Source organism: Stomoxys calcitrans, chromosome 4 (genome assembly GCF_963082655.1).
Source record: "Stomoxys calcitrans chromosome 4, idStoCalc2.1, whole genome shotgun sequence".
NCBI classification, from domain to species: domain Eukaryota; kingdom Metazoa; phylum Arthropoda; class Insecta; order Diptera; family Muscidae; genus Stomoxys; species Stomoxys calcitrans.
In genome coordinates, this window is record NC_081555.1 from 34,045,025 (window position 1) to 34,070,739 (window position 25,715).

Consider the following 25,715-nt stretch of genomic DNA (forward strand, 5'->3'; position numbering starts at 1 on the left):
AACATTGCTATGTCCATATTAATATCCTAATATAGGCCGATCTTAATCATATTTGGTTCAGGTGCCGAGAAGCTCCAAATTTCATCGAAATAGGGTAATAAATGCGCCGTTTATGTGATTAAGCCTTAAATCGGATGATCGATCTATATGACAGCTATATCTAAATATGACCCGATCTGGACCATTTTCGGTACAGTTGTTGCGAGTCTTAATACAACTCACTGTTCTAAATTTCAGCGAAGTCGGGTAATAAATGCGCCTGTTATGGGCCTAAGACCCAAAATTGGCAGATCGGTCTATATGGCAGCTTTATCCAAATATGTTCTAATCTGCACAAATTTTGATTCGGATATCGAAGGGCCTAATAAAACTCACTGTTCTGAATGTTAACAAAATCGAGTAATAAATGCGCCTATTATAGGTTTAAGACCCTAAGCCGGCATATCGGTCTATATGGCAGTTATATGTAATTATTGTCCGATATACACACACCATATTCGGGTCGGCCTTCGAGGCCTTTAGTGCAACTCACTGTTTCAAATTTCAGTGTAGTCGGGTAATTAATGCGCCTGTTATAGGCCTAATGCCCAAAATCGGCAGATCGGTCCACGGAACCACGATCTGGACCATTTTCGGGACAGATATTGGGAGTCTTAACATAACTCACTGTTCCAAATTTCAGCAAAGTCGGGTAATAAATACGCCTAACTAGTCAGATCGCTTTTTATACAATAGCTATATCCAAATATAGTCCGATGTGGGCCATTCAAGAACTTAACCTGCGTATAGAAGAAAAATGATTCTGTGCCAAATCTTAAAATATCTCAATTTTTAAAGACTGTAGCGTGATTATAACTGACGGACATACGGATCGTTAAATCGTCTTAGAATTTTACGACAATTTGATATATATACTTTGCAGGGTCGGAAATAGATATTTCGATAGCTGCTCTCCAACCGTATCCATCGAGCCTGGCACGAAGTTAATGCGACTTATTATCGGGAAAAAAAATGTGCAAGCTGCTTAAGAGCCGTGGGCACGCAAACAGTTCGACCGCAGGTTATGGACGTACCAGCAAGACTTGGCACGGCCACATAAAGCACGTTTAAGCCGAGAATTGCTACAAAGTCTTGTTCCGCAATTAATTTCGTCCACGCATTGGAATGCCGCTGTCGCCCGATGTCAATCCAATTAAGTCATTTTAAGAGCAGGGTAAGGACCAACAGCTAAAAACGTGCTAATATCGGCCGGGACGAATTTTGGCAATTTTGGCTTATATATATCAAATTTCTGTCAAAACAAGAAAAACGGAAGCTTCTTGGGGCCTTAGAAGACTAAACCGGAGATCGGTTTACATGGGAGCTATATAAGGTTATAGAACGATTTGGACCATACTTAACACGAATGTTGTTGTCATAACAGAATACCACATGCAAAATTTCATCCACATCGTATAACAATTGCAACTTCCAGGTACGCAAGAAGTAAAATAGGGAGATCGGTATATAAGGTTGTTATATCAGTTCATAAAACGATTTGGATCGTACTTGGCACACAGGGGCACACGAAGTCAACTCGAAAGACCCCTCTGTAAGGGAGTTGTATCAAAATCTGAACCGATATTACTCTTTTGCAATACCCAACGACCTACAATAATATGAAGTATATGTGCAACATTTCATGTAAATACGAAGGCTGCTGTATTTCTATTGAAAAGTTTGACATTACCGTACTCACAACTTTTTGACGTACGACCATCTCCATTCGTGGAGATTTCAAAACTTTCCGCGTAGATTATCACAAGAGTGCATTGATTAAGTTAAACCTTTGTGTGGCGATGAAGCACCATCTGGTATTGTGCAAATCTGGTTTAATGACTTCAATCGTGGACGACGCTCGTCCAAAGACGATCGTCTAAACACGGCCGTTGTACCAGAGAACATTGATGCCGTGCGTGCACTTATAATTCAAGATCGCCATGTGGCTGTGAGATAGAGGCATCCTTGGGCATTTTTATACCCTCCACCATAAGATGGGGGGTATACTAATTTCGTCATTCTGTTTGTAACTACTCGAAATATTCGTCTGAGACCCCATAAAGTATATATATATTCTTGATCGTCGCGACATTTTATGTCGATCTAGCCATGTCCGTCCGTCCGTCTGTCTGTCGAAAGCACGCTAACTTCCGAAGGAGTAAAGCTAGCCGCTTGAAATTTTGCACAAATACTTCTTATTAGTGTAGGTCGATTGGCATTGTAAATGGGCCATATCGGTTCATGTTTTGATAAAGCTGCCATATAAACCGATCTTGGGTTTTGACTTCTTGAGCGTCTAGTGTGCGCAATTCTTATCCGATTGGAATGAAATTTTGCACGACGTGTTTTGCTATGATATCCAACAATTGTGCCAAGTATGATTCAAATCGGTCCATAACCTGATATAGCTGCCATATAAACCGATCTTGGGTCTTGAGTTCTTGAGCCTCTAGAGGGCGCAGTTCTTATCCGATTGGAATGAAATTTTGCACGACGTGTTTTGTAATGATATTCAAGAACTGTGCCAAGTATGGTTAAAATCGGTCCATAACCTGATATAGCTGCCCTATAAACTGATCTTGGGTCTTGACTTCTTGAGCCTCTAGAGTGCGCAATTCTTATCCGATTGGAATGAAATTTTGCACGACGTATTTTTTTATGACATTCAACAATTGTGCCAAGTATGGTTCAAATCGGTCCATAACCTGATATAGCTGCCATATAAACCGAGTTCTTGAGCCTCTAGAGGGCGCAGTTCTTATCCGATTGGAATGAAATTATGCACGACGTGTTTTGTTATGATATCCAACAACTGTGCCAAGTATGGTTCAAATCGGTCCATAACCTCATATAGCTGCCATATAAATTGATCTTGGGTCTTGACTTCTTGAGCCTCTAGAGTGCGCAATTCTTATCCGATTTGGCTGAAATTTTGCACGAAGTATTTTGTTATGATATCCAACAACTGTGCCAAGTATGGTTCAAATTGATTCATAACCTGATATAGCTGTCATATAAACAGAACTGGGGACTCTTCTTGAGCACAATCCTATCCGATTTGGCTGAAATTTTGCGTGACGTATTTTATTCTTACTTTCAACAACTGCGTCAAATAAGGTTCAAATCGGTTCATAACCTGATATAGCTGCCATATAAACCTATCTGGGATCTTGACTTCTTGAGCCTCTAGAGGTCGCAATTATTATCCGATTTGCCTGAAATTTTCTACGATGGATCCTCTCATGATCCATGGTCTGAATCGGTCTATAGCCCGATACAGCTCCCATATAAATCGATCTCTCTATTTTACTTATTGAGCCCCCAAACGGCGCAATTCTTATTCGAATTGGCTGACATTTTACACAGGTCTCCAACATAAAATATAATTGTGGTTCAAACCGGACCATATATTGATATCGCTCTAATAGCAGGGCAAATCTTTTTTTATATCCTTTTTTGCCTTTGAAGAGATGCTGGGAAAAGAACTCGACAAATGCGATCCTTGGTGGAGAGTATATAAGATTCGGCCCGGCCGAACTTAGCACGCTTTTACTTGTTCTCACTAGCATACATTCGATATTGCATGAACATCTGGTTACTCTCGTTAGATTCCGCTTTTATCGCTCAAAAATGGCTCGTGTCGATTAGTGAGAAGAAATTTTGAAAAATTACAACCATGGTGCTTCGAAAGACGTTCATAAAATCGTCACAGGTGGCGAATGAGCGCGAAACAAAACAACAATCGACTGTGTGGGTCTTCGAAGACAAGCCCAATCCAACGAAGGTTATTCGTGGAAGTAGCTCTTCGAAGCAAATGGTTGCCTGTTTCTTCGGAAAAACTGGTCATGTGGTGACTTTTCTGCCTGAGCAATGTAGGCGGTCAATTCTGGGTGGAACACCACAATTGATTGCCTGAGGTCTTGGAAGAAATTCGAAAAAATAACAGGAGAAAACGTTTCATTTTTCACCAGGACAATGCGAGCTCTCACATATCGGCTTAAACGAGACATTTTGTTGACCGACCAAAACGCCGAATTAATAGGGGGGGGGTCACATAGCTCGACGACGACGGCGCTCGCACAGCACCTTGCAACATATCCAGTATGACTATACTCCCTCAGTAAAGTGAGGCCAGAGCAAGATCGGTAATGTAACCACTCCATGCACCGGTTACACCTCACCGACACCGACCGATGATGGAGGCGGATCTGGCAACTTCTTTTTATTCCCGCGCATTAAGACAAAAAAAGCTTGGTCAATGCTTTTGAAGCGCTCAATAACCATGTCATGGAGGTGTCCCTATCGGAGTGGCAAATGTGCTTAGAGAATTGGATTGAGCGCATGCAAAAGTGTTTAAATCTTAATGGAGAATTCTTTGAAAAACATTACAACAATTTCATTTTCATTATTAGGCCAGAAACTTATGTACCAGCCCACGTATGTTGCAAACAAACTTCCTGTTTAGAAATAGCTCCAATCTTAACTGATCCCGCAATTTGACTTCTTATGTCCCTAGAATTGTTAGGCATGGAATGGTGATGGGAGTGTAGCAACCTATGAATGTAGGCAGCGACATTTGCTAGCAAAATTACCAAAAATGTTTTCTACTATATATGGATTTGCTTATCTTTTTTTGTTTTCATTGATTTGTTTTATAGTAATTTTCAAAATGACACTTGAACTACAAAAAAATTTAGTAACTTTTGGAAGAATTTCTTCAAATTCCATATACATACATATACTGAATGTTTAAGCGAAGTCTATGTTCTCTTATCACATTATTATTGTTTTTTTTTTTAAGAATTTCTTTCAGTCACTGCTCACACCGAGATTTGAATTTCATCGCTTATTAATTGGTGTCGGGATTTCGTGCAAAATTCAGTTAATCGGGTAAATAATGCGGTTCACGTACGCCATAGAACTAATTGTGATTTTTTGTTTGGGCTTTGTTTTTGGCGCCACCAACACAACCCAGCAACCTTACTTAGTAAGTAATACTACTTCATATGTGATCCAGATGAAAAAAATGTCAAGTTGGTAAAGTGAATGAATGTTGTTTTTTTGGGACACTCTAATGTGCTAGTATTGGAGGAGATTGACGAGAATCGCCACCACCATATGCAAATATGGTTACAACAACAACCAATTAGCATTTAAGGTCTGACAATTGCAGTATAAGCCCACTGTATGATAATCGGTTTAAAACCCTCAACTTTTGCCAATGGCTCTCTTGCAGGTGTATAGGGCAAGAGTTGCCTTTCTTGCCCTCAACAAAAGGTTGGCTTTGAATTTCAACTTCCTGTTCAGCACAACACCCAGGTATTTTGCGCTTTCAGTAAACTAAACATTCACTCCTCCCAAGGAGACAGGTGCCACTGTAGGTAACCTATAGCTCCTTCTGAAAACTACTACTGAAAACTACTTCTGTCTTACGTGAATTTCAGCCTACACCACTATCGGTAGCCCACTTCGCTGTTGTATGTAGAACTTCCTGAAGTGTATCTCTAAGAGTGTTGGGAAACTTTCCCCTAACCGCAATAGCCACTTCATAAGCATACGCGACAACTTTTACAACTTTTTCTTCAAGGGACATATATTGTTAATGGCTATATTCCAAAATAGAGGAGACAGTACAGCTCCTTGAGGGGTACCTCTGCTGAGCCATCTTTTTGATCTATAGATTCCAAGCCTGCCGTATGGCGTCTTTTAGTACATAAGTTATTAATTTACTTTTTATACCCTCCACCATAGGATGGGGGGTATACAGGGTGGCTGATGAAAGCCGCTACCAAAAAAAAATGTAATAACTTTTTTTCTATTTAATAATAATAATTTAATAATTAATTTAATTAATTAATTAATTAATTTAATTAATAATAATTTAATAATTAATTTAATAATTTAATTTAACATGAATAAAAGAAAAATGTATTCCATACATCGAAAAAAAAATGTAGCAATATTCATCATTGTAGCAATATTCATCAGCCACCCTGTACTAATTTCGTCATTCTGTTTGTAACTACTCGAAATATTCGTCTGAGACCCCATAAAGTATATATATTCTTGATCGTCGCGACATTTTATGTCGATCTAGCCATGTCCGTCCGTCTGTCTGTCGAAAGCACGCTAACTTCCGAAGGAGTAAAGCTAGCCACTTGAAATTTTGCACAAATACTTCTTATTAGTGTAGGTCGGTTGGTATTGTAAATGGGCCATATCGGTCCATGATATTTGATATAGCTGCCATATAAACCGATCTTGGGTCTTAAATTCTTGAGCCTCTAGAGTGCGCAATTCTTATCCGAATGAAATGAAATTTTGCACGACGTGTTTTGTTATGATATCCAACAACTGTGCCAAGTATGGTTCAAATCGGTCCATAAACTGATATAGCTGCCATATAAACCGATCTTGTGTCTTGACTTCTTGAGCCTCTAGAGGGCGCAATTCATATCCGATTGGAATAAAATTTTGCACGACGTGTTTTGTTATGATATCCAACAACTGTGCAAAGTATGGTTCAAATCGGTTCATAACCTGATATAGCTTTTATATAAACCGATCTTGGGTCTTGAGTTCTTGATCCTCTAGAGTGCGCAATTCTTATCCGATTGGAATGAAATTTTGCACGACGTGTTTTGTTATGATATCCAAAAAGTGCGTCAAATAAGGTTCAAATCGGTTCATAACCTGATATAGCTACCATATAACCGATCTTGGGTCTTGACTTCTTGAGCCTCTAGAGTGCGCAATTCTTATCCGATTAGAATGAAATTTTGCACGACGTGTTTTGTTATGATATCCAACAACTGTGCCAAGTATGGTTCAAATCGCTCCATAAACTGATATAGCTGCCATATAAACCGATCTTGGGTCTTGAGTTCTTGAGCCTCTAGAGGGCGCAATTCATATCCGATTGGAATGAAATTTTGCACGACATGTTTTGTTATGATATCCAACAATTGTGCAAAGTATGGTTCAAATCGGTCCATAAACTGATATAGTTGCCATATAAACCGATCTTGGGTCTTGAGTTCTTGAGCCTCTAGAGTGCGCAATTCTTATCCGATTGGAATGAAATTTTGCACGACGTGTTTTGTTATGATATCCAACAACTGTGCCAAGTAAGGTTCAAATCGGTTCATAACCTGATATAGCTGCCATATAAACCGACCTGGGATCTAGACTTCTTGAGCCTCTAGAGGGCGCAATTATTATTCGCTATGCCTGAAATTTTGTACGACGGATCCTCTCATGACCATGAACGAACGTGTTTTTATGGTCTGAATCGGTCTATAGCCCGATACAGCTCCCATATAAATCGGTCTCTCTATTTTACTTCTTAAGCCCCCCAATGGGCGCAATTCTTATTCGAATTGGCTGAAATTTTACACAGTTCTCCAACATATAATTTAATGTAGCCCGAACCGGAACATATCTTGATATCGCTCTAATAGCAGAGCAAATCTTTTCTTATGTCCTTTTTTGCTTAAGAAGAGATGCCGGGAAAAGAACTCGACAAATGCGATACATGGAGAGTATATAAGATTGGGCCCGGCCGAACTTATCACGCTTTTACTTGTTTACGATAGTATTGATGCCTAGAAGCTCCAGCTCCTTCATGATTGATGTCGGTTTTACACGATTGAAAGCACCTTCAATGTCAAGAAATGCTATCATTCTGCGGGAGAACCCTCTATGTAGGCGACAAGGTCGTGAAGGGCTTTTTCAGTGGACTTTCCCTTAGTATATGCATGCCCTTAGTATATGCCGAGACAGGCGATCTCCAGGGATCTCTGTCCTAAGATATGTTTTTATCAACCCCTCTAGAGTCCTTAGCATAAAGGATGACGAAAAATTTTTGTTTTCGTTTTGGTAAGGTGTTCCTGCTTTTAGAGTGAAAATGCCCTTTGTGTCCCTCCATACCACTGGTATATACGACATGCTGAGTATATCTCCTTAGGTCAAGGAGCCAGTCTGTCGGACTCAGCTTCAACTGGCGAAATATCATCAGGGCCTGGCGACTTAAATGACCTGCCAGAAGAGGTTATCACTGATATGCTTTCGTCGGAGTTTGTAGGAGAAATTGGGCCTGGCGACTTAAAGGAGTCGAAACTTTTTATAGCCCAAAGGATTTTCGACGGCTTTAAGTCGCCAGGCCCAATTTCTCCTACAAACTCCGACGAATGGATATCAGTGACAACCTCTTCTGGCGCCACGTTGTCCATTGGAGGGATTCCCGGGAAATGTGTACCAACGAGTAGTTCTAGAGTTTCTTCACTAGACAATGTCTATACATTCTCTGATTTGGGAATGTATCCCACCATAATAGGTTTTGAGAATAGAATCTTCCTTAACTAGAGGCCTTAAATGTATTCTCCAAGGAGCTGCTGAATTCTTCGCAGGATATGCTCTGAGCCTTTCTCAGTACGCCCTTGTATTTTTTCTTAGCTCAGGCTTATAGAAGTCCCAATCGGGTGTTTCGCACTGTTGAAGAGTTTTCTGTAATCCTTCCTTAGACAAAATAGTTCCAGGGTCCACTATGATGGTCGCTGTTTGACACTTGCTTTTAGATCCACAGATTCCAAGTCTGCCGTATTGCATCCTGAGTTTATCTCCCATATATCTCACAGCTTGTAATTCAACTGGTGAAACATCATCAGGGCCTGGAGACTTAAAGGAGTCGAAACTTTTTATAGCCCAAAGGATTTTCGACTCAGACCCAATTTCTCCTACAAACTCCGACGAATCAGTGACAACCTCTTCAGGCGCCACATTGTCCGTTGGAGGGATTTCCGGGAAATGTGTATCAACGAGTAGTTCTAGAGTTTCTTCACTAGACAATATCTATATATTCTACGATTTGGGAATGTATCCTATCATTATAGGGTTTGAGGATTTAATCTTCTTTAGCCTTGAGGCCTTGGATGTGTTCTCCAAGGAGCTGCTGAATTCTTCGCAGGATTTATTCTGAGCCTTTCTCAGTACGCCCTTGTATTTATACCCTATACCACTACTGTGGTACAGGATATTATAACTTAATGAATTAGTTTGTAACACCCAAAAGGAAGAGAGATAGACCCGTTGATAAGTATACCGATCGACTCAGAATCACTTTCTGATTCGATTTAGCTATGTCTGTCCGTCTGCCTGTCTATGTTAATTTGTGTACAAACTGCAGATCGCAATTTTCATCCGATCGTCTTCAAATTTGCTATGGGCATGTTTTTCGGTCTAGAGACGAAGCCTGTTGAAATTGGAAAAAATCGGTTCAGATTTGGATATAGCTCCCATATATATGTTCGTCCGGTTTGCAGTATTAATGCAATTAAATGGTCATTTGTTAACCGATTTTCTCAAAATTTGGCAGGAAGGATTTTCTTATGACTCTCAACATTACTGGCGAATTTCATGGAAATCGGTTCAGGATTAGTTATAGCTCCCATGTGTATGTTAGTCAGATTTTGGGTAATATGCAATAATGTTGTCATTTGTCAACCGTAGTGATTACAGGTTGAACATATTTTTGCTCGCCAAGGTCCATCAAAAATGGTTCAGAATTGGATATAGCTCCCACATTGTACTTATAGGGTAGGTATAGGGTATTATACAGTCGGCACCACCCGACTTTTGCACATCCTTACTGGTTTTTCTTAGCTCAGCCTTGAAGACGTCCCAATTGTGTGGTGCCATTGGAAATTTCACCCTGTTGAAGCGTTTTTTGTAACCCTTCCTTAGATAACCAGTTCTACGCCCCACTATAACGGCCGCTGTTTGCCCTTTGGCTTGACACTTGAGCATGTTGACACAAGCTAGTCATTAAGGGCCTTCATGATAAGCTTTACCATATATTATCCGCAGTTTCCACTTTCGTATCATGTCTAGAGGGGATAGTCGTGCAGAACGTATGCCGGAATTCATTCCAATCCGCTTTTCTTCTGTTTACCCGAGGGATCACTTCTGCAATATTTTCTACCAAGGCCAAAGCTAATGTGAGGATGATCAGCGAATCTGTGGTCATCCAACACTTCCCAGTCACATATTCCTCCTCTAATATTTTCTGATATAGAGGTAATATCTTCTAGCTTCTGCCTGTTTCTGTTCGGTTTATTCCTTATATTACAAATCGCCAGACAGCAAATTGTAATATGCTCGATAAGCAGCTCATCCCTTTAGCTAATATCTCAACTTTCCCATACCTGGTGATGTGTGTTTGCATTACTTCTCACAATGAGGCACTTTTCCCTGCAATTCTGAATCGTGTGCCATATATAGGGACACCATTATGGAAATCGTTATTTATACTCTGGCTTCTTTGCAGGATCTCAACAACGCCAGCGATACAAATGATGCATGGCGAATAATTTTTGGTACCCAGATGAGAGAAACCGATAATAGGTTAGCAACTATTATTTCTGCCTACTCTACTTATTAATCTAAGCCACATTTGTCTTTTTTTTTTTCAGATATGAAAGTCTTAGCCAAAGGTTAGTATGAAGTAAAACAAGCTGAATCGCGTAAAGTTCTCGTCCATAGGCAGGTAAAGTTCGAAAATGGGCTATATCGGTATATATTTTGGTATAGAACCCATATGGACCGATCTGATCATTTAACACCTTAGGCCCATTAAAACCACAAATGTTATCCTATTTCGCTGAAATTTGAAACAGTAAATTATGTTAGGTCCCTCAATGTTCAATACGGTCCAGATTGGTCTGTATTTAGATATAGCTGCCATTAATACCGATTTCCTGATTTAAGTCCTGGGCCCATAAAAGGCACATTTATTATCTGAAGCCTCCGATATATGACACAATGAGTTGCGTTAAGACCCCCCACGACCAAATGCCAACTAGCAAGAAAAGCAGAATCCTAGCGATTGATTGACGATGCTGGCCTATTGAGAGTAGGTGAAAGTTTAACGAATTGTGATTTAAGCTATGAAGAAATGCATCCAATCATTCTACGTTGGAAATTGGATAAGGTTAGGTTAGGTTAGGTTAGGTTGAAAAGAGGGTGCAGATATTAATCCGCACCATGCCACTATGGACATACTAGTAATCGGCTTGCTATGCGCTCTAAAAACTATAAAGTAACCTCTAAAAAGAAAATTTTAAGTTAGGAATTCCGTGCTACTTACAAAATCCTCAATTGTTTTCAATGGCACTCCCCTAAGTTGGTTCATGTCTGATATTGTGCCTCCGCCTAAGTACCGGTATCTGTTCGACGCGAAAGCCGGGCAATGACAAAGGCCCTACACTTGCTATAACTTGCCGCACCGATTTTACATAAGTGAGCTCGTAGTCCTATGTGTCCCGTTATGATACCAATAGCTATACTGACCTCCTTCTTGCTTCCTTTCAGTAATAGTCTCGTCTTCTCACGATCTGGATCCCGGCCATAGGATTTTCGCTGTCCTACCGACCGTTTCGATGTTCCACAATGATTCATGCGCATTCGTCGCCCACTCCCTTAACTCGGACTGCGTCGACCCGAAAGGCTTCGGAATAACCAAGTTTATTGACGGCAGTCCTCTGGCCTTCATCGCCAAATCGTCTGCCCTTTCATTTCCCCTTACTCCGTTATGGCCCGGCACCCAAACGATGCCAATTTTGCCATCCAAGACTGTTCGTGACCTTACCGTCCTGATTGTTATTGCCCTTATAGCAATTTTACTGTCAGTAAAGATGTTCAGACACGACGTCCTTGCGTTAGCACCACACCACTTCAGGCATTCCGTGATCGTCCGGATTTCGGTCGGCCTGCAGGACCGTATAATGGTCAGGCAGTGTAAAACAGATGTCAGTCCCTGGGTTTTCAATGTAAACCCCCAGGCCCACTCTGTCCTCTAGCTTTGATCAATCCGATCTTCCAGATGGCAATACTAGGGTTTCGTCAATCCAAGACTGTGCCGATGGCAGCAGTGCCTCGCACTCGACTTCAAGGATAATCTCAGGTAACCGATCGGAAACCACTCCACTTCCTTCCAGGTTTTCTATCTTCGCCTCGATTATACTACGATGGTATGAGCTGCTCTAATCCTCAATCCATTCTCCCATCGCCTTAAGTCTCATAGCCGCAGTGGCTGCCTCACACTTAATCTGTATGTCAATGGGTCGGATATCTAGAATAGTCTCCAGTGCCCTAGTGGGCGTGGTCCTCATCACCCCGCCTATGCCAAGACAATATGTTCGCTGAACCTGTTGTATGGTCCTTATGTTGCACTTTTTCTCCATAGCAGTCCACCAAACTACAGAGGCGTAAGTAAGTATTGGTCTAATCACGCTCCTGTAAGGCCAGTGGACTATCCCCGGATTCAGGCCCCATTTCGAGCCTACGGCCCGTCTACATAATGGCCAACATCTGTGAGCCTTCTCAGTACGCTCCTGAATGTGACACTTCCAATTCAGTTTCCTGTCCAAGATCACACCTAAATATTTGACCTTGTCAGATATCGAAATCGTCTTATTTAGGAAACGTGGTGCGTTAAATCGGCCCACCTTCGTCTTCCTTGTGAACAGGTATATTTCAGTCTTCTCTGGGTTAACATTGTGACCTCTGGGTCTAGCCCAGTCATATGCCATATACCTCTTAGAAGTATTGGGTTGCCCAAAAAGTAATTGCGGATTTTTTAAAATAAAGTAAATGCATTTTCAATAAAACTTAGAATGAACTTTAATCAAATATACTTTTTTTACACTTTTTCTCCAAAGCAAGCTAAAAGTAACAGCTGATAACTGACAGAAGAAAAAATGCAAAAATGCAATGCAACGACGACTATATGAAAAATCCGCAATTACTTTTTGGGCAACCCAATATTATAACATCGTCGGGTTCAAATCAAAATTGGATAAACTTAAGATAAAATTCATGAAGGATGATTTTGCACACTGATCACCAAACCATGCTCCGAGCCAAGGCTTTTACGCATCTCGAGTTAAAAATCTTATCCGCCAATGCTTAAGGCATAACACTAAGCACTGAGGGTATTCAAGGGCGAGGAGTGAACGAGTTTGTTTTCTTTATTATACTTGGTGTTTGCTTTTGTTCTCTTTTTCTTCTGGTTGTTTAAATGATGAGTGATTTTAAAATACTTTCGGCCAATATACGAGGATAGATGGCGAATTTCTTTGCGGTACATGCACATATTCATTTTCACCGTCCTAACATTCGAGCTCTTTGTGAGAGCCAGGAGCGTGAGGATTCTGATCCACAGGATTTCAACATCCCTGGGTACCACACACATTGAATAATGTTAGACCTCTCGAGATTCGTACAGAGTATGATCAAGATAGGGCTATATTTTTATACAGCTACCGGTCTCCCGATTTAAGTTCATGGGCCCAAAAAACCAGGGTGTATTATCCGATTTCGTTGAAATTTGGCGCAGGCTGCTGCATTAGGCTCTTCAACATGCAGCCTTTATTATCTGATTTCGCTGAAATTTGCTGCAGGGAGCTGTGTTAGGGTCTTCGATATACGTGTTTAATGTGGTCCTGATCGGTCTATTTTTGGGAGTTGCTTATATATAGACCGATCTCCAGATTTAAGGTCTTGGACTCATAAAAAGCGCTTTTAAAATCCATTGTCCATTGAATTGTAGTACCCTTACATATCCTTCCCTAGTATGGAGGAGATCGGACTGTATTAAGTATAGCTGCCATATAGATCAATATTTTGTTTTGCCGTCTTGAACAGTGAATTGTATTAGACCCCTTGACCCTATTACGATATAACTGCTATGGGTTGATGATTGATGCATTTCTCCCCGAATTATGACGAATGGTTTAACCTATTTATTTAGCTTTCTAACATACCATTTAACATAAGGCTTGATTGCTAGGACCTGTGCTAAAAAAGGTTTTATAAATCCATCAATTAATATTTATCTTCTATTTCAATTTCAGATTGGAGGCCCTAGTCAAACTGTGAGTATATAATATATTGAATTTGTTTCTTCTTACAAATTGCTCTACGAAGAAGTTAGAAATAATATTAAAAATTACAACTATGTATTGCATATATGCATGTGGACATATTAGATTTGCTTACGCAAATTGCAAATTGAAACAAGTAAAAGCGTGTAAAATTCGGCCGGGCCGAATCTTATATACCCTTCACCATGGATCGCATTTGTCGAGTTCTTTTCCCAGCATCTCTTCTTAGGGAAAACAAGAAGTAAAATAGAGAGATCGATTTATATGGGAGCTGTATCAGGCTATAGATCGATTCAGACCATAATAAACACATATGTTGATGGTCATGATAGGATCCGTCGTACAAAATTTCAGGCAAATCGGATAACAATTGCGCCCTCTAGAGGCTCAAGAAGTCAAGACCCAAGATCGGTTTATATGGCAGCTATATCAGATTATGAACCGATTTGAACCTTATTTAGCACAGTTGCTGGAAATCATAACAAAACACGCCGTGCAAAATTTCATTCCAATTGGATATGAATTGCGCCCTCTAGAGGCTCAAGAAGACCCAAGATCGGTTTAAATGGCAGCTATATCAGGCCATGAAGCGATTTAAACCATACTTAGTACAGTTGTTGGATATCATAACAAAACACGTCGCACAAAATTTCATTTCAATCGGATATGAATTGCGCCCTCTAGAGGCTCAAGAAATCAAGACCCAAGATCGGTTTATATGGCAGCTGTGTCAGGCTATGAAGTGATTTGAACCATACTTGGCACAGTTGTTGGATATCATAACAAACACGTCGTGCAAAATTTCATTTCAATTGGATATGAATTGCGCCCTCTAGAGGCTCAAGAAGACCCAAGATCGGTTTAAATGGCAGCTATATCAGGCCATGAAGCGATTTAAACCATACTTAGTACAGTTGTTGGATATCATAACAAAACACGTCGCACAAAATTTCATTTCAATTGGATATGAATTGCGCCCTCTAGAGGCTCAAGAAGTCAAGACCCACGATCGGTTTATATGGCAGCTGAGTCAGGCTATGAAGTGATTTGAACCATACTTGGCACAGTTGTTGGATATCATAACAAAACACGTCGCACAAAATTTCATTTCAATCGGATATGAATTGCGCCCTCTAGAGGCTCAAGTCAAGACCCAAGATCGGTTTATATAGGAGCTATATCAAAACATGGACCGATATGGCCCATTTACAATACCAACTGACCTACACTAATAAGAAGTATTTGTGAAAAATTTGAAGCGGCTAGCTTTACTCCTTCGGAAGTTAGCTTGCTTTCGACAGACAGACGGACGGACATGGCTAGATCGACATAAAATATCGCGACGATCAAGAATATATATACTTTATGGGGTCTTAGGCGAATATTTCGAGTTGTTACAAACAGAATGACGAAATTAGTATACCCACGGTGGAGGGTATAAAAAAAATAATAATTTATAATTAATATGATTCTATAAAACAATCAACTTATATTCTCCATTTTAATTTCAGTGCGAGTGATCTATCTAAACAGTGAGTATATTGGATTTGTGGAATCCATCTTTTGCCCGAACGATGGCAAAAGATATTGGATGAAAATGAAGAATGCATTATTTACTAAATGCAGAAAAGAAAGAAAATCGGACGACCCAAAAAATGTTCATTTTTGTTTGCAGATTAGAAGAGGAACAAACCAGGATAAATCAGCAGCGGGAAGATTTAGAAATCAAGAAAAATACAACGTAAGCAGTCAGTTTCGTATTTAGTTAATATATGTAAATCAAATCATCCTAAAATTTCAGATTAGCTGCTTTTAAAAAAACGTGAGTATGGTCTATGATATCGTCCTGCCCTGAGGTAAGTTCGTTATATTGCATTGTCTTTCATTTCCCTTGTAAATGACAAATCGTAATCCTTTTCTTAAACCGTTTTTAATGTAAGAAGTACATTGCACCTGCAAGAATGTATAACTCATAGAGCTAGAAATCTAAATGTAAAAATTACTTCTTATACCTTCTGATTTCCGATCTAATTTCTACTGTAACAGATCTAACTTCTCACTGTATGGCATCAAAACGCTTTGTCAAAACGACTTTTCTTTGGAAGAAAGGAAGACTGGGATAAGCAAAGATCCTAATACTAAAACGTCAGGCAGGGGAGAGAGACCCAACACAGCCTAACGAACAGGGACCGACGACGGAACCATTAACGACTTTCTCGAGATTAGGAAGACTAGGATGGATAAAGATCCTTATGCTGAAACATCAGGCAGTGCAGTGACTGAGGTCTTAATGCCGCCTAACAAGCAGGGAGCCGGCGATGAGAACATAACCTACTCCCAACAAGCCCATTTACTCAAGATTTAAAAGACTTGTATAGGCAAAGATCGTAATATTGGAACATCAAGCAGTGCAGGAACGGTAGACTCAATATAGCCTAAAGAACAGGGACCCTATGATGGAACCATTACCGACTTTCTCACGATTTGGAAGACTTGGATATGCAAAGATCCTAATATTAAAACATCAGGCAGTGCAGGGACGGGAAACTCAATATAGCCTAGAGAACAGGGAGTAGTTGTTGAGACCATCACCCGCTCCCAAGAAGCCCATCTAATGGAGGGCCAATGGTTGAGGTCATTCAGATGAACCTCCACCGGAGCGAGACAGCTACTCACGCTCTGATGGAGAAAATCAGCAAAGGCAAGAGTTCATATTACCGCAATTCAGGAGGGATGGACGACCCGGAACAAAGTTTCTGGACTGAACCATATCATCTACCAATTATTTTATGCTAACACTGGTACTCGGCTGAGGACCTGGGTCATTTGTCATAAAAATTTTAGATTATGTATCTTCCCCAGAGTGGGGTTCAGTCCAGAAACTTTGTTCCATATCGTCCATGGCTCCTGAATTGTGGTAATATGAACTCTTGCCTTTGCTGGCCACCGTAACGCAGAGGTTAGCATGTCCGCCTATGAAGCTGAACGTCTGGGTTCGAATCCGGGCGAGACCATCAGAAAAAAATTTCAGCGGTGGTTTCCTACTGCTGGCAACATTTGTGAGGTACTATGCCATGCAAAACTTCTCTCCAAAGAGGTGTCGCTCTATGGCACGCCGTTCAGACTCGGCTATAAAAGGGAGACCCCTTATCATTGAGCTTAAACTTGAATAGGACTGCACTGATTGATGGGCAAAATTTGCATTTGCATTTACATTTTCCCCAGAGTTGTCAACGTCGGGCATTGACGATAATGTCAACAGGATTTCGACTATACTGGTGGAGTCTTTCGAAGATAGTTGTCCTATTCGAGAAAGCAAATCAGCCCAAGAAAAACCTTGGATGACCGGGGAGATTCGCCACATTGGGAAAGAGTTCTGCAGACTTTTGACAGAGCACACGACTCAAGGAATACAATAAGATTACCAGAACGGCAAAACGCACCTCCTGAAAGCTTTTCTGCGACCAGGTCGATAGCGTTAATGACGTCGCCAAGATGAACAAGTTTCTCTCAAAACCCCATGTCCAAACTGAAACTTTAGTAGACTACATGGGAGTGAGAACAGAAACAATGGAGGACATGTGAGGCTTTGTAAGAAAACGCATTTTCTGCAGGATACGACGGAACTCACGTGGACAGCGGAATCTTGGAATCTTGAGGTTGACCGAAGGTTTATCTTAACAGAATTTAAGGTCAAGGAAGCCTTGGAATATTTTCGGCGTTGCAACAAAAGCAGGCCAACTACCTGGCGCCTCATCTGGCCACTATTTTCACAGCGTGCCAAGGACTTGCATATACTCCAAAAGCCTGGCAGGAGGCCAGAGTGGTATTTATACCCAAGCCCGGCAAGGCAATCTATGAGACACCAAAGGTCTACAGGCCTCTAAGCCTTACATCCTTTCTACTCAAAACCATGGAAAGCATTGTGAGCAGGACATCCACCTAACTGCCTCAATACAAACAGCATGCCTTTGTCAAGGGAAGGTCGGTAGAGACTGTCCTGCACGAGGTTATGCATAAAATAGAAGAAACCTTTCGTCGCCAAGACGTACACATTGGCGGTTTACATTGACATTTAGGGGGCGTTGAATAATGTGCGGACCGACACATTGATTCAATCCTTAGACCAGTAGCGGATGGACCTGGTCCTTCGAAACTAAGAAACAGGTGGATAAATTGCCGGTCCCATGACGTAAATATAAGTGGGAAAGTGCCACAAGGCACGCCACAGGAGGGCATTTTATCGCCACTCCTTTACGTAACCACCATAAATAACCTATTACGAATGCTGACTGAGGAGATACTTTAACCCGTCTGCTATGCAGGCAAAGTTTTAATACTTCATAGGGGTAAGGATACGAACCAGCTATGCAGAAGGGCCGAAAAGGTCTTGCATATGACTAAGCTAGAGCCAGGAGTCTCAGAGTTAACCCAGAGTAGACTGAAACATGCATGTTCACGAGGAAAACGAAGGAGGGCCAATTCGACGCACCACGTTTCCTCAATAAAACGATTTCGATATCTGACAAGGTCAAATACTTAGGAGCGATCTTGGATAGGAAACTTAATTGGAAGTGTCACATATAGGAGCGTACTGAGAAGGCTCACAGATGTTGGGCACTATGTAGACGGGCCGTAGGTTCGAAATGTGGCCTGAATCCGAGGATCGTTCACTGGCTCTACAGGAGCGTGATTAGACCAATACTTACTTACGCCTCAGTAGTTTGGTGGACTGCTATGGAGAAAAAGTGCAACATAAGGACCATACAACAGATTCGTAGAACATGTTGTCTTGGCATAGGCGGAGCGATGAGGACCACGCCCACTAGGGCACTGGAGACTTTTCTAGATATTCGACCCATTGACATACAGATTAAGTGTGAAGCAGCCGCTACGGCTATGAGACTTAAGGCAATGGGAGAATGTATTGAGGATGGGAGCAGCTCATACCATCCATCATACCAGATACCTGAGATGAACCTTGAAGTCGAGTGCGAGGCACTGCTGCCTTCGACATTGTCTAGGATTGACGAAACCCTAGTATTGCCATCTGGAAGATCATGTTACACGGATGGACTAAAGCTAGGAGACAGAGTGGGCCTGGGTGTCCACATTGATAACCCAGGGACTGAGATCTGTTTTAGACTGCCTAACCATAATAGGGTCCTGCAGGGGATATGAAAGGACAGACGATTTGGCGGTGAAGGCCAGAGGATCCCCGTCAATAAACTTGGTTAACCCGAAGCCTTTTGGGTCGACGCAGTCCGAGTTAAAGGAGTGGGCGACGATTGCGAATGCAACATTATGGAACAAGGAAACGGTCGGTAGGACGGCGGAAACCCTATTGGGTCGACGCAGTCCGAGTTAAGGGACTGGGCGACGATTGCGGATGCAACATTGTGGAATAGTTAAACCGGAACAAGGAAACGGTCGGTAGGACGGCGAAAATCCTTTCTGTATCATTACGGGACACTTAATACTACGAGATCACTTATGTAAAATCGGTGTGGCAAGTGATGGCATGGTACTAACTTGAAGACGTCGAGTGTGAACATCTTTACTGACTGTGAAATGGCCATAAGGGCTATAACAACCAGGACGGTAAGGTCACGAACAGTCTTCCAGTGTAAGAAGACTAAAATGGTCATAGGGGCCGTAACAACCAGGACGGTAAGGTCACGAACAGTCTTGCAGTGTAAGAAGGAGATTAACGCCTTCTCTGAGGATGGCACAATCCGCATCGTTTGGGTGCCGCGCCGTACCGAAGTAAGGGGATATGAAAGGACAGGCGATTTGGCGGTGAAAGCCAGAGAACTGCCCTCGATGAACTTGGTTAAACCGAAGCCTTTCGAGTCGAGCAGACCAAGTTAAGGGAGTGGGCGATGAATGCGCATGCAACATTGTGGAATAGTGAAACGGTCGGTAGGACGGCGAAAAGCCCATGGCAGGATCTAGATCGTGAGAGGACGAGGCTATTACTGAAAGGAAGTAAAAGGGTGGTCAGTATAGCTATTGATATCATAAGAGGGCACATAGGACTACGAGCTCACTTATGCAAAATCGATGCGGAAAGTCATAGCATATGTTAGGCATGTGGGGAAATATGATGAGACGTTGGAGCACTTCCTATGTCATTGTCAGGCTTTCGCGGTTAAAGGACACCGGCCGATATTTGAATAGGGACACAATACCAGACATGAACCAATTTAGGGGAGTGGTATGGAAAACAATTAATTCCTAACTTAAAATTTTATTTTTCGAGCTTACTTTTTCGTTTTTAGAGCGCACAACTAGCCGATTACTGGCTAAGGTGTATGTCCTTAGTAACATGGGGGGTGGGGGGGGGGGGGGGGGGGGGGGATTAATATCTGCGCCCTCTTTTTAACCCAATTGTTTTTTATTTCGCAGATTAGAGGAGCAAGAGGCCACAAGGAGGCAGTTGGAGGAAGATCTGGAAATAAATAACAGGTAATGCCACCGATTTTATATATACATAAAAATTTATATTAATATATGATTTTATTTAAATTTCAGACTTAATTCACTTACCAAGCAGTGAGTATGACCTAGTATGTAATGTAATAAACAACGTATTGCGATAAGCTCGCCGTATAGCATTGCCCTTTATTGCATTTTCGCGCTATCCAAAACTTAACATAACGTCTCAAGACGTCACCTTTAAAAAATGCTACACGAGGAGTGAGATTTTCTCAATGGGTAATATTGAGTTAAGAATATGAGTTGTCACAACCTCTGGATCCCATTTACCATTTTGTGTGGAATAATACAATGCTAACCTGCTTAAACACTGTGCCATAAATATTAACTGTTAAAATATAAGATCGAAACATATTTTTATAATTTCAGACAAGAGTTATTCTTGGCAGACATTGAAAGTAACGATTGGAAAATAATACTTCGACGACAAGATGGCTCGGAGAATTTTAATCGAAATTGGACTGATTACAAGTCTGGTTTTGGCAATCCAAATGGAGAATTTTTCATTGGCCTGGAAGTATTGCACAACCTAACCAACAATGGTCCACCCCAAGAGCTAGTTGTGGTGATGCGAAATTTCGGAGATGAAGAGAGACATGTCAAATACGATCTCTTTCGAGTTGGCAATGAAGCCGAGAAATATGCCTTACTCGATTTAGGAGTATTTAGTGGTAACTTAAACTTTGATGCTTTGCGATCTCATAGGGGAGCAAAATTTTCCACACCAGATCAGAAAAATAATGCAAGAAATTCAACACATTGTTACAATGAAAGGATTACAAGTGGTTGGTGGTACATGGATTGTGGCCATTGGTATGTTATCTATTTAAAAGAACTTAATACCATTTTAGTAACAACGAATACGTTTTTATATTTTGCAGTTATTTGACTGGACCCTATAGAACAACCCCGGATATGGTAAACTGGGATTATTTGCATTGGTGGTGGCAAAATGTAAAGTTTGCCGAAATGAAAATAAGAGCAAAAAAGTGAAACTTAAATCAACAGAGGAATTGTAATATGGTTGTATATCAGGGATATATAAAATATTAAATAGAACTAAAAACTTACTTTTTGGACTGAAATAGTATTTTCTTCTTTGGAATGATTACAGTATAAATACTGGTCAGCTGGTCTGGTCTTTATTGAATCGATATGTCTCAAGTAGATATATGAGCTATATCAACTAATTGATCGATTTTGATCATACCTGCCCTGGATTTTAGAAATCTTCAGTTGGCCTGGATCAGTGGCAAACTTCTCACATATCAATGAGTGCTGTTCGATTCATGTTTAAGTTCCATGAGAAGGGGCCTCTTTCTTATAGTCAACTAGCTGACCTGGGCCCGCTCCGCTGCGTCTTCTTTTACTTTATATGGAACAAAAGTTGCCTTGGAATATTTATTTTCGACAATTAACGATCTTTAAGTGAAAAAATATCCAACATGGTGCGAAAATAGTATTGGGTTGCCCAAAAAGTAATTGCGGATTTTTCATATAGTCGGCGTTGACAAATTTTTTCACAGCTTGTGACTCTGTAATTGCATTCTTTCTTCTGTCAGTTATCAGCTGTTACCTTTAGCTTGCTTTAAAAGTGTAAAAAAAGTATATTTGATTAAAGTTCATTCTAAGTTTTATTAAAAATGCATCTACTTTCTTTTAAAAAATCCGCAATTACTTTTTGGGCAACGCAATATATCGCTTGACTAACATTTTAACAATATAAGTGCCTTTATCTGAATCCCATATGATCTTTATTGGTCTACGAATTTCAGTTTGAATGTAAGGTGTAATCCATTCTTAAAATACTTCATTTCAGCCCGATATTCTCATGATGTCTGAATTAATGGTGTTTTCGGGGGAGAGGTGGTCCCCCAGATACTTGGCCCTGAAAAAATATCAGCATCGTGCTCTTCCCTCAAATACCATTTATTTAAACCCCATATTGCCATTGGCTTAAGAGGAGTTTACCGGATGAGGCGTCCCCCAAACACATGGCCAAAATAGGTTATCAAATTCGTTGTCTAATCTCAAATACCTTTCATTTAAGCCACATATTGGCATGGTCGAAAAATTTGTTCCCTTTGGGGGTGTTTTGGGAAAGGGATGATGCCCTAAATACATGGTCCTAAATTTGGATATCAAATTCATATTCTACTTCCAAACGCCTTTATTTGAGCCCCATATTGCGATGGTCAGTAAAAAATTGCTGTTTGTGGGGTATTATGGGAAAGGAGTAGACCCCCAGAAAATTGGTCCCGAATATGGGTATCAATTCTTGCTCTAACCCCCAATACCTTTCATTTAAGCTCCACATTGACATGGTCGGTAAATATGCCCGATTTAGGGGTGTTTTGGGGATTGGGGTGGTCCCCCAAACACTAAACCCGGAAAAATATCAGCAACGTGCTCTATTCTCATATATCTATATATGATTTATTTGAACCCCATATTGCCATCGCCCTCAAAAATTGGATATCAAATTCGTTTTCTAATCTCATTTAAACTCCTTATTGCAAAAGTCAGCAAATATGTCCGGTTTGTGGTATTGGCCCTAAAAACTATGAATATTTAGTTCCACTCTCTTAAAGACCCATATTATCTTGGTGAGCAAATATGTCCTATTTGGGGGGTTGTTATGGTGGTGGGACGTCCGCTAAACAGTTGGCCCCTAATGTTGATATCAGATACATGGTCTACTTCCACATAGCTTTGATTTGAGCCCCATATTTCCATAGTCGGTAAACATGACCGGCTTGGGGGTTTTTTGGGGGATGGGCGGCCACTAGGCTAGTTGGCCTTGAAAATATATATCGGATTCGTGTTCCACTTTGAAAGCCCTCTTATTTGAGCCTCATATTGCAATAGTCAGAAAATACTTACTATTTGGGTGGTGTTGTGGGGGTGGCGTGTCCCATGGACAATTTTCTTGAATTTTGATATCAAATTTGTGCTTTACTCCCAAATACCTTTCATTTGAGCCCCATATTTCTATGGTCGTTTGTGCCCTTTGGGGATGTTTTTGGTGAGAGGCGGCCCACCAAACACTTGGTCCCATATTTTGATATCAGATTCGTATTCTACATTCAAATATCTTTTATTTAAGCCCCATATTCCCATGATCAGTAAATAAGTCCTGTTTGGGGGTGTTTTGGGAAAGGGGTGGACCCCCAGTAACGTGGTCCCACATTTGGATATTAGATTCGTATTCTACTCGCAAATACCTTTCATTTGAGTCCCATATTGCCATGGTCGGTAAATATGTCGATTTATGGGTGTTTTGGGGCTTGAGGTGGTCCCCCTAGCACTTGGTCCGACAATTGGATATCAGATACGTTTTCTTATCCTAAATACCTTTCATTTGAGTCCCATATTGTCGTGATTGTTCTAAATATATATCTGGTGGGTTTTAGGGTGGGGCAGCCCCCCTAGGTACACGCTTACTTTCGAAGGAGTTAAGCTAGGCGCTTGAAATGTTGCACAAATAGTTTTTATTTGTGTAGGTCGGTTGGGATTGTAAATGGGCCAAATGTGAACATCTTTGCCGACAGTAAAATTGCCATAAGAGCAATAACAACTAGGACGGTAAGTTCACGAATAGTCTTGCAGTGTAAGAAGGAGATTAACGCCTTTTCTGAGGATGGCTAAATCCGCATCGTTCGGGAGGCGGACCATAACGGATTAAGGGGAAATGAAAGGGCAGACGATTTGTCAGAGAAGACTAAATGACTGCAGTCAATAAACTTAGTTAACCCGAAGCCTTTCGGATCGACGCAGTCCGAGTTAAGGGAGTGGGCGAAGAATGCGCATGCAACATTGTGAAACAGCGAGACGGTCGGTAGGATGGCGAAAATCCTATGGGCGGATCCAGATCGTGAGAAGACGAGGCTATTACTGAAAGGTAGCAAGAAGGAGGTCAGTATAGCTATTGGTATCATTATGAGACACATAGGACTATGAGCTCACTTATGTAAAATCGTTGCAGCAAGTGAAAGCATGAGACCCAAAATTTGGCACTCAGTAGCCACTTTGGCCAAAGCAATTGCCTGTTACGCATGCCACCTTAAAACAAAGTAAGCTAGAAACACACGCACATATACAATAGAGTGAGTGATGCTCTAAAGTTTTAGCAATGTGTGCATGCGGATGTGTTTTTCAATTTGCATGTATTGATTGCAAATGAACACCACCCAGATGAGTGTCATGTGAAGCCAAAGCAATTAGAGGAATGAGACATCAAGTGTTGTTGAGCGGCATATATATACTCTGTTCTTTTTTTCTCTTGTTTCTTATTTGTGGATGAGAATTGCTTTTATCAGTGACGTACGTCCTATCTGTTTCCGTCTGTTAAAAAGTGACAGACTTACTTCCATTTTTTTCTTAACCCAAGCCATTACAAAGCACGCAAATTAATTTCAGCCCTCGTAACTTTGAACGGTAGTTGTGTGTGTGTGTTACGGTCAATTTGATCTCTTGTGAGTATTGCTCAAAATGTAAAATAAGACCCTCAATTATTTTATGCTCATCTGTTAAAACAATTACAATAGCTCAACGGATTTAAATGAGTATTTTATGTTTTGGTTGTTGAGTCGAAAGCGTCAACTACGATTGCTGGTATAAGGTGGGAGCTTGCCATTCGCAGCATGTCTACCATGTGCACTTATTTTTAAGATAGCTTGCTGCAGCTCTCTGCCTTCCGTCCACTAGTGGGATTTCAATGCGTCTTTAGAACTGGTAAATCTACCATAGGTCAGATATTTACACTGTCCTAAATCCAAAGCAATAAGCAATTAGGTTAAGAAATATAAAATTTTTCTTCATTTACAAAAACTTAACATAAACTAAGGCTAACTAATTAAAAGAAAATTTTAATATCATATATACATCATTAAAACCAATAATGGCAACAATGAAACAAAACATCCGGACTGTTTGATTGCCGAATTTTTTTTATATAACCCTATTTTCTTTGAGAGAACAAAAACGTGTGGCATATTTTGGGATTTTAAGTTATCCTGTAAATTATTTGGTTTGGTGGTAGCAAATGTGGAAAAAGGTGAAGGCGTGGTATACTGCATTGAAGATATCTGGTTGTCTCCCCTTGATTGTGAGGTTGCAGGATACATTTGTGAAAAAGCGCCATAGTTTTGAAAGAATGGATTGGAATTTGCCACTGCATTTGGTGTTTGCTGATGTTGTTGTTGGGGCCAACTAGGAGGACATACCAATTGTTCCGTT

The 25,715-nt window shown here is 40.8% G+C and overlaps 1 protein-coding gene across 1 annotated transcript; it reads left to right on the forward strand.

Annotated features, from left to right (window-relative positions):
* Positions 1-3,715: 3,715 nt before the first annotated feature.
* Positions 3,716-21,645, forward strand: LOC106092482 (fibrinogen-like protein 1). Its single transcript, XM_059367090.1, has 11 exons — positions 3,716-3,911; positions 4,310-4,476; positions 10,364-10,440; positions 10,509-10,529; positions 15,491-15,511; positions 15,655-15,720; positions 20,388-20,447; positions 20,514-20,534; positions 20,847-21,290; positions 21,359-21,431; positions 21,592-21,645. Exons 1-11 carry the CDS (start codon positions 3,716-3,718, stop codon positions 21,643-21,645), a joined length of 1,200 nt encoding a protein of 399 aa, XP_059223073.1.
* The last annotated feature ends 4,070 nt before the right edge of the window (positions 21,646-25,715 follow it).